The sequence below is a fragment of the Pyxicephalus adspersus genome, chromosome 4, assembly GCF_032062135.1.
Source record: "Pyxicephalus adspersus chromosome 4, UCB_Pads_2.0, whole genome shotgun sequence".
NCBI classification, from domain to species: domain Eukaryota; kingdom Metazoa; phylum Chordata; class Amphibia; order Anura; family Pyxicephalidae; genus Pyxicephalus; species Pyxicephalus adspersus.
In genome coordinates, this window is record NC_092861.1 from 66165586 (window position 1) to 66178564 (window position 12979).

A 12979-nucleotide genomic window follows, 5' to 3' on the forward strand; every position below is an offset into this window, starting at 1 on the left:
CCCCTCAATGGTTTTATATAATTATTGAAATCATGAACATGGAAGACCTAACAGCTTCAATACCACTGCACAATTTAACCTGACTTAGTTCTACTGACACAACTTTAATTACTCTTCAGAATATAAAACGTTATTGCTCTCAGCCCAATGTTCCTCTCCCCTCTAACCCTTATTTTTATTCCCCTTTATTTTATATATATTTTTGTGTATTTTTATATATATATATATTTTTGTGTATTTTTCTGTAATTATTATAATTCCCTAAAAAAATCTGTTTAAATTTGAGTTGGAGTTATCTATTTGGAGAATATACCATGCCTATATTTTTTACTTGCATGGTTTGCTTTAAAATATTTTGTTGAATTATGGTTATTTGTCCTGCCATTTGGGCTCATTTAAATAGAGAATTTACAAAAAGACCTGTGAGTGATCAATATATGATTTTGGAGGGGAATTAGGATTACAAGGACAGCTCTAACTTTCTAATATATACTCAAAAAGACACCTTTTACAAATTGTATTGCTGCTCTGAATACCCTAAAAAACCTTGCTTCAAAGTGTTTTTAGAAGTGCAATACTTTGTTTTGTTTTTAAAAGAATGCTAAAAAGCACAAAATGAAAAGTATAAAATGTAGAATATGAGTGTTTGTGTTTTCATTTGGCACTCCTCTCTGTATTCTAGTGCTTAATAGAATTCATAACTGGTTCCAAAGTTTTCTTTCTGCTCTCAAAAAAACATTGTTCTTTCACTTGGACTATTATAATGATGTGTTTGTCATTGGCTTCCAAAAGTGTCTAAACATAGGCCCTATTTGACATGCTCTTGTGTGCTCCGCCAAGTATGTATAGGTATTTGACTTAAAACTACTTTAAAGGAACACTGCTGCAAACAATATTGAATTTTCCTAACTGTATGCAGGAATTTTTACTATACTGCTCATTAAAAACATTTAAGTTTGTGTTCTGATGAATTGAAGGACTATTATCATTGACAAATATTGGCATTGGTGCAATTGATCAGTATTGGCTAATATTTGTTGTAATTTGCTGTTTAAGTCTCGTTTTAGAAGATGTAGGTAAACATAGGCATTAAATAATGAAATAAAATATGTTATGTAAAATTTATGTTAGTATTTTGCAGGTAAACGATAACAGCATTTCATAATTTGAAATAAAAAGTGTATTGAAAGACTATACATGTAAAACCACCATACTATTAGGCATGGGCATCATGAATGGAGAGGAACTTGGTGGATTTGATCTTGAGACTACGAATATGCCGTCAGCCAACTGGATCCCCATGTATCTTGCTTTAATATCTGGCTTTTAGTTAGCTGACTTAGAGCACAGATGTCGGTGTTACCACTCTCAGTCAATACAGCGTAACAGCAGCAAGATAACTCCCTTCCAGCTGCAGCACAGGCAGAAATGGGAATCCAAATAAATGAAGCTACAGCCTGGACAAGTTAGCTCTACAGACATTCCTTAAGGGAGCTAAAGATGTGCAGTTTCCAGGGACGACCACCCCCTAATATTATGAATATTTATTACTTTATTCTCTCCAACCCAGGCAGCTTGGATAACAATAACTCTATATGCCTTGTTCTTCAGTCTCGGCATCAGTAACATGCTAGAGATTAGGACTAAGAACAGGACCAAAGTTCAATAACATATAGAGGACATGATGTCAAGCACCATTTTACTGCAGTTCACTGGTCAAACATCCGCCTGTCATAGTTATGACTTTGGTCTACATATTGGAGCAATGTCTGTCGGATTGCCCATTTCCTGTACATGTATATCAGGATTAGCATTATTTCCTGTTTCTTGGCTTTCTACTGTCAGATCTGTACGTCAGAGCCTATATCAAACCATGCACTTTTCTGTGGTGCACAAACACACTACAACCTAACCCTCTGTTTCGGCATCTTACCAATATGAAAAAATGCCTTTCCAACAGCTATACTAAGTTTACAGCTTGTACCAGTCAGTCCCCTAGAACAGTGGTGGCACATGATCAGCGGGGTTAGGAGAATGAACCCGCTGGAGGGTGCATCAGCCAGAGCTGCAGACCACCAAAATTTTCACTGGTTGGCGACCACTGCCCTAGAATGAGCACTTGCGCGACTGAAAGATCATGGTTTTTGAACACTGAAAAAAATATTCTGACACCCATGATGATGCATAATTGTAAAGGTTTAGGTGTTCAAAGGGAAGAATGTGAACAGCAATCAGTTTTTTAGCAATCAGTTCTACCTCCTCCAGTTGCTGGTATGATGGCTATATATCAGTGGGGTATACGACTTGTGGAATAAAAAAGTGTAGAAATGGTCTTAACAAATCACTGGTGCATTGTGCATGCCCCTCAGTGCAAGGGGTTTGTCTCTGCTTTTTATCTGTGTTATGGCCAAAAAAATTTGTTTGTGGATGAATGATCATCACCGATAAATCTTTTAGAATACTCTTACAATATATTTGTTATCAGATTAGACATTATTAGTTTGTAATTATTCAGGATTCACTATTTGTCATTGTTGAGCCTAATGCTTGTAGTCCCAAACCTTCCTTCCTGGGTTTCAGTTTATATTGAATGCTAATGTTTTTTCACAGTTGGGGTAGCTGTGTTGTGAGAAAACATTGAGGTGACCAGTTATGATGCAAATAATCTTCCTCTTTAAGGTGACCTAAAATAAAAAATACTAATAATGCAGTAACTAGTTAACCACCATGTTTATAAACTGCATGAGAAATTGATGGAACAGCACATACATCTGCAGGATATTATGTTTAAAAAAAGAAAAAAGTGACAGGCAGAAACTGCTGGGTGAGCTATTTTTACCACAGAGCTAATGTTTTTAGAAACAAACATTCTGGACTACTAAGGTTTTTTCCTCAGGCATGTTGAGAACTGAATAGCGTGACAAATAATCTCAGAATCCTAGATGTGTGTGTTTAATATAAATCTCTCACTCTTATTCACAGCTCCTTATGAAATCTGCCCCGAGGACTATTTGATGTCTATGGTATGGAAAAGAACCCCAGCTGGAGACCTGGCATTCAATCGATGTCCTCTTAACGCTACTGGTAAACGCTCTACTATTAAGAGATGTACAATTTTATATATAACTACATGACTAATGATCAAACATGTTTATTTGTCTCCGGTGCGGTTTGAAAGATCATAATTGAGGCTTTCAAATAATCATTTGTACAAATGGAATTTAAAAAAATGGAATATATATTGTGCATCTCATTTTACGATGTTAAAGCTAGATAGACTCATTTGTGAGATTGCTTTTGTATGATTTCAGCATTGCTGCAGAACCTAACAAATATTTTCTGCATCCTGTGTGACTCATAGGCACCACTAGCAGACGCTGCTCGCTCAATCTTCATGGTGTAGCCTTCTGGGAACAGCCAAGCTTTGCAAGATGCATATCAGCTGAATACAGACACTTGCAGCTTTCAGTAGGTGCAAAGCCAGCTTTTGTCCTTGTTATGTTTATTTCCTATTATGTAGCTGAGCTGAAAATGTAACTCATTCATATCTAGTTGAAAATACGGCACTGGCAAAGCAAATGAAACAGCTCTGCATTAATAGGGCCATTTCTTAACTATTGTATTTCCAGTCATTTCCAATGTTTCCCTGGGAATAAACATGGATGATAATGGTTTACTATAATGTTACTGTCACTCAAAATTTATTTCCTCTTGGCAGGACTTTTAATAGAGATGACAATCCTTATTTTATGATATGCATAGTATATGTGTATCTGTCTTCACCATACAAACACAGGTGACCAAAAAAGTTACCTGAATCAATAAATTTGAAACTGCGGATGTGAATCAGGGATTGCTGAACCTCTTGGTAATGAACATACTTGCATGGATAAGCAATGCTCAATCAAGTGGATCACTAATACAAAACATGTTTGACATCTGACAAGTTTTTTTTTTTTTTTTCATCTGCTCAAATTCATCATATGACAACAGAAATGAAGCAATGACAAACAATTTTCTCATCACTTACCCTATAAAGAGGGGAATCCCGACCACTAATTTATCTGGTTCTTGGTATGAACCTTAAATGAGTGCCAAGATGCAGATGCTCTACCTTTCGGATCATTTTCTACCCCCATAACACTTTGGCACCTTGTAATTTACAAATTTTGTTACTGGGTGCCAAGCATTTTAATTTGTGGGTTGGTGGAAGCGGATAATAATTTGTGGGTTAGTAGAAGGGGTCCTCAAATTCTTACTACTACTACAGACCCACAAGCCCCCAATGACTTCACACCTACTCCAGGGTATATAGTGTATAAAGTACATGTTTTATTGTGGGAGAAAATTCATTATTTCCCCTTTAGACAATGTTTATATTGTGTATACAATAAATGCCAAGTGATATGTTATTCAGTTTATTAGGCTTCTTTATTAAGGTAGGACAAATATGCAATGGTGGTTGCATCAGGGCTCTCTTACCCATATTTGTTTTCTAAAAAAAACATACTATTTTACATCTTTATTAATCCTCTTTTACATGTCAGTACTGCTGATCTCCTCTAGACACCTTCAGTCACTTGCGTGTATTGAGTTTTGGCATGACTCCTCACCATGACTGCATGTGACATGGTCACAATACAAAGCACAACTGAAAAACATCACCTCATAACAGGAAGTGCCTAAAGAAGGACCTCTATGGCACAATTACAAAATATAGCTACATACTTATAGACAAAAGTATAACTAAAGGTTATACTGCAACAGTTTTTTTTTGTTTTGTTTTTTTAAGTTTGATAAAGTGATGGGGGGTTTGAATTTTTGTTTGGTTTGCAATGAGATTTTTGATCTAATTGTCTTTATCTAGTGATGGGGGGTTTGAATTTTTGTTTGGTTTGCAATGAGATTTTTGATCTAATTGTCTTTATCACCAATGTTTCTTGAAGTAAGGGTAAATCCATAAGTTTGAGTTGGCACCAGGACAAGGTTAGAGGGTAAGGTTTCTAATGAAGATACTTGTCCTTCTGGCAACTCTCTAAGAGGGAATTCTTTCCAATTGAAAGGATATTTTCTCTTAATTTCTTAAAAAGTTCTTAAAAACTGGCTGTGGTTTTACCACTATTTGTTCTGTCCAAAAAGAAACATGAATTTCAGAAATAAAAGTTAGTTCAAAGGTATTTGTGAGTGAATATTGGTTTTGTAATTTCTCTTTATATATGACTAAAGAATATATACTTATTTCATTTAGCACATTGTTGTTATTCAATGCTATACTTCATGAGATCAGTGTAATGTTGTCTTAATCGGACATTCAAAAATATTTTAAAACAGGTAGACTAGTCAAACTCAAGTATATTTGGCTTCAGTTCCCAAACAATATTCTTCATACAAGGAAACCGTATCCAGTATTGGAAAAAAAAAATAATAATATAAAAATATACATGTCTAAATAGCACATAGCATATGCAAGTTGTGATATTTTTTTTTTCATATTTGTAATGCTTGAGAGCTGCATTGCTTGTGAAATATTCTTTAAACACAGTTAAACATATGCTGTCTATTTAACTGATATAGATTAAAGAACATCTTGCCAAGGGACAAAGAACACTGGCAGGAGAAGGAATGTCTCAGGTGACCAAAACACTGCTCGATTTAACTCAGAGGAAGCATTTTTATGCAGGAGATCTACTGATCTCGGTGGAAATCCTCAGAAATGTCACAGACACTTTCAAAAGAGCAAGTTATATCCCCGCATCTGATGGAGTACAGGTAAAAAAAAAACAATCATGTCAGACTAATCTATCTATCTATCTATCTATCTATCTATCTATCTATCTATCTGGTTTACTTCTATCTATTTTTCTATTTGTCTATTGTAATTTCTATGTATATATGTAATTTTTTCTGCAGAACAGTTACAAACTATACAGGGTTATATCATGTGGTTATAGACATTTTTCATGATAGGACCAGAAGATTCAATGCATTTAATTGGAATGTTGTCATTGTAAATAATTTGGAAGACTTACTGGATGAAAGTTTTCTCAACTGATGTAAAAATGACCCAGCGAAAAGGTGGTGATATCTTCTCAACAAACTAATTCCTCCTCACTTATCACTATTGACGAACCACCTCAACCAACATATCAGATATCATGGCAAATTTGGTTTCCATTCTGCACAAGGCTTTGTCTACTGTAATCAACTAGAACTTCTGACAAACCCTTCTCCATCTCTGATATTCCATCCAACATTTAGCATTTTTTGAACCTGTAAATGTTTGAGCGTACACTTCAGCTTGGTTCACATTTTGGCATTTCATCAACATACCCCAAAAATTGTTTTTTTTTACCAGGAGATTAAAGTGATGATTGCTGGGATTATATCATGGCACAGGAATCCTGATATATCCTTTAGCATTACTGGAAGAGGACTGAGTTGCGGTTGGGCTGTAAACCTGATTTAATAAAGTTTTTCAGGACTAGAGAACATAGACTATAATGGGAGAACCTGTGTAGTTCCAAACCTTAGATGGATCTTGTCCAGAATTTAAAACATTTACCAACTAATAGCAAATGATTTTTAGAAAATCCATTCCAGGTTTGCATCACCCATGATAGTCTATCTTCTCCAGTCTTGGAAAACCTTAAAAAATCAGGTCCAATTGTTTTAAAAGTTGTCAAGTAGGTTGCCATACAATAGAGTTGCATGAAGTAGATATATACTATTGATTATATTATTACTGATAAACAAATTTTATCTTTGAGAAAAACATTGTTAGATGATGATAGACAAATCGATTTTATATATAATGTTTATTCTGTATTTCAGGATACAAGGAACTCAACAAGGCACAAATAGGCAAACAAAAATTGACTTTGATCAATGATTACAGGCACACCAATGACATGAATGAATCACGATGTTTAAAATTCAAACAAAAAATTTAATTAAATAAATATAGACTCACACAAATATCACTTTGAGTTCAATGCTATCAAGCATAATATTTAATCCTGATCTGCATGTACTTGTGTGAATGTTATGCAATGTTGGTTCTCCATTAACAGATGCCGTGAGACCTTTAAGAGCATCTTAGTCAGTTTGGGACAGATGCTTTGTGGTTCCTTGAAATTTTTAGTACCTCACAAGTAACAGAGATATCATGGGACCTGTAAACTAAAAGCATGAAGAAACTAAAATCTGAACAATATCCCACTGAAAGGAATGTAGGCAAGCACTCCCAGGTGTTGTAGAAATAAATAAATACCCACACAAAGGTGCAGGTGTTCAGGATCATGAGACCTACATGTGCTAAAGCATTGTCAAGCCATTAAAAATGAAATATACTGAATTGCCATACCATGTCAGTACACTTCAAGTTACATTATTAGCTGCTAAATGATGCATTTAGCCTTAAGTCTGGTGAAAGATTCAGCATGGGCAAATGTCAATTTTCCCTCATCCTATACATTCTGGCTGCTCTCCAAGTAAGGCCAAAAAGTATGCCATGATTAATTGGGTGAAATCAGAACAGTGCTTTCATCTTCAACACTAATTCTGCCAAAATAAATAAGATTAATAAGTGTAACTCATTTTTAATATGCTAATTAAACCATAGCCTTAATGTATTGATTAAGCAGTTAAATATTGTAGGCCCTTATGAATATGCTTTGGCTTGTTGTAAACATAGATTTAAATTGCTAAAAAGGATATAATACTCCCTCTTCTATATTGTGTGCATAGCTATAGGACATTTATAAAACAAGATTATGAGTATAGCCATAGATCACTGGTTTTCCTGGTACAACAGTGGCTTAATATGCATTATTAGATAGATTCCAATACATAAAAACAGTTTGCTGTTTCTTTTTTCATATTAAAGTTTATATTTAGCCAAACTTAGGAGAATATTGGAATATTGGAATTAAATATGAAAGGGTTAAAGTAATTTTTTGCTCTGTTCCTCTTTTGGTGATATCCACCCTTGCTATTTGTTCTAGTTACTATTATCACTGGTAGAGAAAGTGATGACATAAAGTGATGATATCACCAGAACAGGAGGTATGGGCAAATCTTCCAATCGGTATTCCTGTTCTAGTGATACTTGTCTAGATTTCTTCTCACATTGTATTTTGTTTCCAGAAATAAAGGGATATTTCTTCATTTATCCATTTCATATTAAACGTAATAAAATGTACTTTAAAGCCCAATAGAACTTCCACCTTAAATTAGCTGAATACATTCCAAGCAGATAAAACAAAGGGTGTGCAAAGTCTTACAATGTATTTTCTTTACTCATCTGTGAGTAAACAGGGATCTCTTTGCAAAAGGCCAAGTCAGATTCAGAGCTCTTTAATCAGCTGGTCGTGTGAGGTTTTGTTGAATGCAGAGCTATAGGTCTGATTTGGCTGGGGTCATGTTAGAACTTTGCACTTCTGCATCTGTTTGAGGAATATATGGGATATAGATGTAAATGGTATATAGGCATATCCACATAGCTGGTAAACTGTATGAAAATACAACCATATTTTTGTATTATATGTAGGTATTTATATATATTGGTTTATCTCAAATAATCCATATTATTTATTCAACATTTGTTCAGCATGCATACAAATCAAATAGTGCCTTTGTGTTTCCTGGGCCAACGGAGTAAAATTTGGCATCCCCTGAATCTATATTTCAGCAATATATATATATATATATATATATTTATATTTATATAATTATATATATTTATATATATATTGTTTTAGGATTTTGGACAATGGCATTCAGTAAAAAGTACAAGCACAGGTAGTAGACCATAGCAGAATCATGGCCTCCTTCTCTTTTAGTTTATGAAGGAGTAACCAGAGTTCAATACTGACTATAGAATATATATATAGCATAGTTTTGCATGACTCAGACCTAACAGAAATAACTTGCAGAGGAGGGAAGGTTACAAGAGTGTACTTATTTCTCTTCAATATTAGTAAATGTTAGATTCACATTGACCTCAGAAATAGTACTGGTTTCACACAGAGAGGATTCTTTGATGGTGCGATTTTTAAATTGAACAACTAAAACATAAACAGTGCATCCTTGAGGTATGTTATAAAGATATGTGTTTACACAATATATTTTGTAATCTTGATCTTTTTGCATAATGTATAACTTTTTTTTTGTGTAGAACTTCTTTCAAATAGTAAGTAACCTTCTGGATGAAGAAAACAAAGAAAAGTGGGAAGATGCACAACAGGTAAGGCACATCTTATGATTTGACCTTTAACCAATTTATTTCAATACGCTACACTAGAAAATGTAAAAACTGTGAACAGCACAATCAAATAATGTATGCATTTCTCTGAAGGCAAACTTCATGTAAAGTCACTCAATATTGTTCTCATGCTCAAGATGTTAATGTTTTTATCTGGTTTACCTCCTAACCATATAATGTGATGTAATCCAGTTGTTTAAACTTATTAAGGCTTAAACTTGACCTGTCATCCTTATTTGCACTCAGATATCCAATTATTCTGTCTGGATATCCATGTACGCATTCAACTTATGCACATAGTTTCTAGGTGAAACTTTTGCAGTTGTCAAGTTTCTGTGGATTTATTAAAAGATCACTTTCTAAAGAATGTAGATGTGTTGGTTAGGTGAATAAAGTCCCTGTTATAGCTAGGTGGGGAGATGAGACCACTATGAGAAAAGCAAATCCAGAATTATGCCAGCCCAAATTGGCACCCTTTGAGTGCTGATTAAAATAAATGTGTCATGCAAGCTGGAACCCTAGGGAGACAGAGAGGAGAGGCAGAGTAGAACATTCTGCTTGGGAATGTTTTCATACATGAATTTTAAGCACTGTGGGCTTTATTTAAATGCATAATACTTTGGTAACTAATCGGATATCAGCTTTGCTCTTCAATGCAGCTAGCCTAATGAAATCTGACTTACACTTCTGGTTGGAAGGATTTACTCTGTATTATTGCATTTGCTCCAGTTCAACAAACTGAATTATGTTGACTTAAAATACATTAAGTGGCTGTTTGATTATGTATACTTACCTTTTTGCTATCATGGACTATATATCTTGCCCCATCTAATACTTTTTTTTATTATGTGCTTCAACTTGGAAGATGGAATTTTTAGGCTTTTCCTCCAATCCAAAATATTAGAATGTCTTAAATAGGTACAAGTCAATATGATGACTTCCACACTCTTTTGGTACTACTACTTATATGGATTGACATATTTTCTATTGTTTTGCGATCAAGAACCACAGTGGACATCAAAGGATAAACCTGGTTGGTTACACAGGTTACGTAGGAGTACTTAAATAGTATTAAGGATCATCTGCTCCTAGAAATATGCTTGCAGTTAATGCTTTATGGATTATCACCTTTTTTGAAACTCCAGTGGAATCTAGTTGTCAACCGGATATCATCATGTCTTACAAGAAAATGTGTACCAAGCACCTGTATGGATAAAAGCATGGCTTATGGACATATGGATCTATGGTGGTTTTTTTCTTTAAACTGGAACTTAACATACTACATTGGTTACAGGGTTTCAGATAATCTTTTTACAGACATGTGCTGCTTCCTACAGAAGAAGAAGCTTCATAATGTGTGTTTAGAAGATACAATTGCACTATGGTTTTCAAGACTATTCAAGGAAGGATGCAATAAGGAGGGTATTGGGAGATGCTGGCACCTCACATTTGATAACAATAAATCTCAGGGATACCTGGAAAAGAATGTATATTTTTTTGTTTTTTCTCCAACTATTTTTGTTTTTACAAATCCTTGACAATATGATGTTGGAAAAGAAAAGGTATCAACTCAGAGTCATAAGATTTGGAACACGCTGGAACCAATAGTTGAAATAAGATAGAATGCATTCTACTACCTGGATTTCTAAAAGTTTTTACACATTTGTGAATAGCTTAAGCCACTTTTAGCTGTCTGACTATATATTTTCTAAACAATGGACTGGTGCCAGTCTATAAAACAAAACGAAAATGATCCCTAACCATGTGCATTTAGCTTAGTATAGTCAAATCACAACTTGGCTAAGTATATATAGAACAAAATAAATGCTTAAACACGATGAAGGAAACGAAAATTTATTTTAATATTACCTAGACATGATTGACAGCTTCTGAATAGGTAGTAATAAACACTAGTGAGGATTAATTCAAAAAAGACATTTGTAAGCTGCCATTACTGGCTTCTTTTTATATATGCAGATGACAAGGCTTTTCTTTATGTGAACTTCACTGGTAAGTCATTGACCTGTGACAAGCAAGCATAATTGTAATTAATACTTATAGGCTTCAAAATTCCCACACTTTTCTCTGGTTGTGAAGCCATAATTAGGATGACAGCACAGAAGCCTGAAAGTAAACAGCTTCAATGCTTTTAGCCTCACAGACTTACTTTAGGCACAGAATGCCTGATTCCTGACTGAAGATGCCTTGATAGTGTATTTGAGAAGTATATACATGTATGAGGGCAGGGGTTTCCCTCCAGGGGACAAGTACACAGTATTATACTTATATAATGTGAAATTACTGTCAGATCAATGACCCTAACAATAAAGCTAGACTGTTAAATTGACACTCACTTAAATAATGTTGCTAACAAAATGTGCAATGGCATGATAAAATTCTACACACCATAGAAACTGTAGTATGGTTTTATTAGATGTGTGTATAAGGTAAATAATAAATGTCACCTCTTTGCTGAAGGCAAAAGGCAGTTCCATCTACTGTATCTGTATAGTGTTTTAAACAGTTTAAAAGCTGGAAGCATTTGAATCTCGTTTAGGATGGCACAATTACTGAAAATGTGCTATTGAACAATTACGGAAAAATGTGAAAATCCTATCTGTTGCATATTTTACCAGATTGCATGCTTCTTTAATTATTCAGCCTACAGAAGAAAACATTGGTCATTGTAATTACCTGACTGTTATGGAAAGCACCAGCACTGTAATGTAGTTGTCCATCAAGTAACACTTCAGATACAACTGTAGAAAGTTGAGTACATCCCATTGGTCCTTTGCTTACTTTTGTTCTCGATCCAGCAAAGCCACACAGCCTTCACAAAACATCCTTGCTGCATCCTCTTTAGCCTGTGCATGCAAACTGTGACCCCATTTATTTCAATGGGAAGATCTGTATTCTGCAGGGCCACTGGGCAAACCATGTGTATGGCTCCCCATAGGAATTAATAGGGTTTTGATGTTTGATGTTAATGAATTGGATGAAGAGAACCTGTTTAGGATATTTTGTGAGGAATAGCTGCACAGAACCAGATAGGGCCATCTAGTAAAAGTGTTTAACTTTAGGGCGAAGGTGAGTATAAAACCAGGTGTGTTAACCTGTCAGTTAAGAAATAACATGTTTTTTCTTCTAAATGGTTGAAAGCAATGGTTTTATAGTTATATTTGCAAAGCCAATGAAAAGTGAACACTGATTTTGCTAAGTGAACAGAGTCTCCTTTAGTAACCCTGATGTGTCGCGTGACACAAATATGATCCAACAGAGGTGGCAGCAAGAGCAAATCACTTAATATACTTTATCATTAAAGTTTTAATTCTTTACTATGCTGCCATCAATAACTTAGATATGCAATTACAATATAATTTATTTATCACCGTCTGATAGAAAATAAAATGATGAGCTTTGTTTGCTTGCAGCAATATAAAGATACAGTTTTGAAATGCATAACTCTTTATGAATAATGAATCTCAGTGGTTGGAATGTGCATTAGACTGGAATTATGTCAATTCATAGGTGGGGATATCAATATAATATTATTCTCACTATGCACCAGCTAATTCCAGCTACGTTTTCCACAAATTACCTAGCTTCATAAAAAACTGCTTAACATCGGATGCATATTAAGTAACTACCCACAGAAGGTTTGTTCAGCATGTTTGAAATATTCATTAATTTGTATTTTAATCATTATATTGCTCAAAG

General features: G+C 34.5%; 1 protein-coding gene across 5 annotated transcripts in view; it reads left to right on the forward strand.

Moving 5' to 3' along the window:
- ADGRB3 (adhesion G protein-coupled receptor B3) overlaps positions 1-12979 on the forward strand; it is a 510634-nt gene that overhangs the window by 286758 nt on the left and 210897 nt on the right. For all 5 annotated transcript variants that reach the window (XM_072408480.1, XM_072408481.1, XM_072408479.1 and 2 more), the window contains 4 exons: positions 2983-3084; positions 3362-3468; positions 5575-5769; positions 9176-9244. In XM_072408480.1, coding sequence (XP_072264581.1) covers positions 2983-3084; positions 3362-3468; positions 5575-5769; positions 9176-9244 — 473 coding nt within the window. The remainder of the gene's footprint in view (positions 1-2982; positions 3085-3361; positions 3469-5574; positions 5770-9175; positions 9245-12979) is intronic.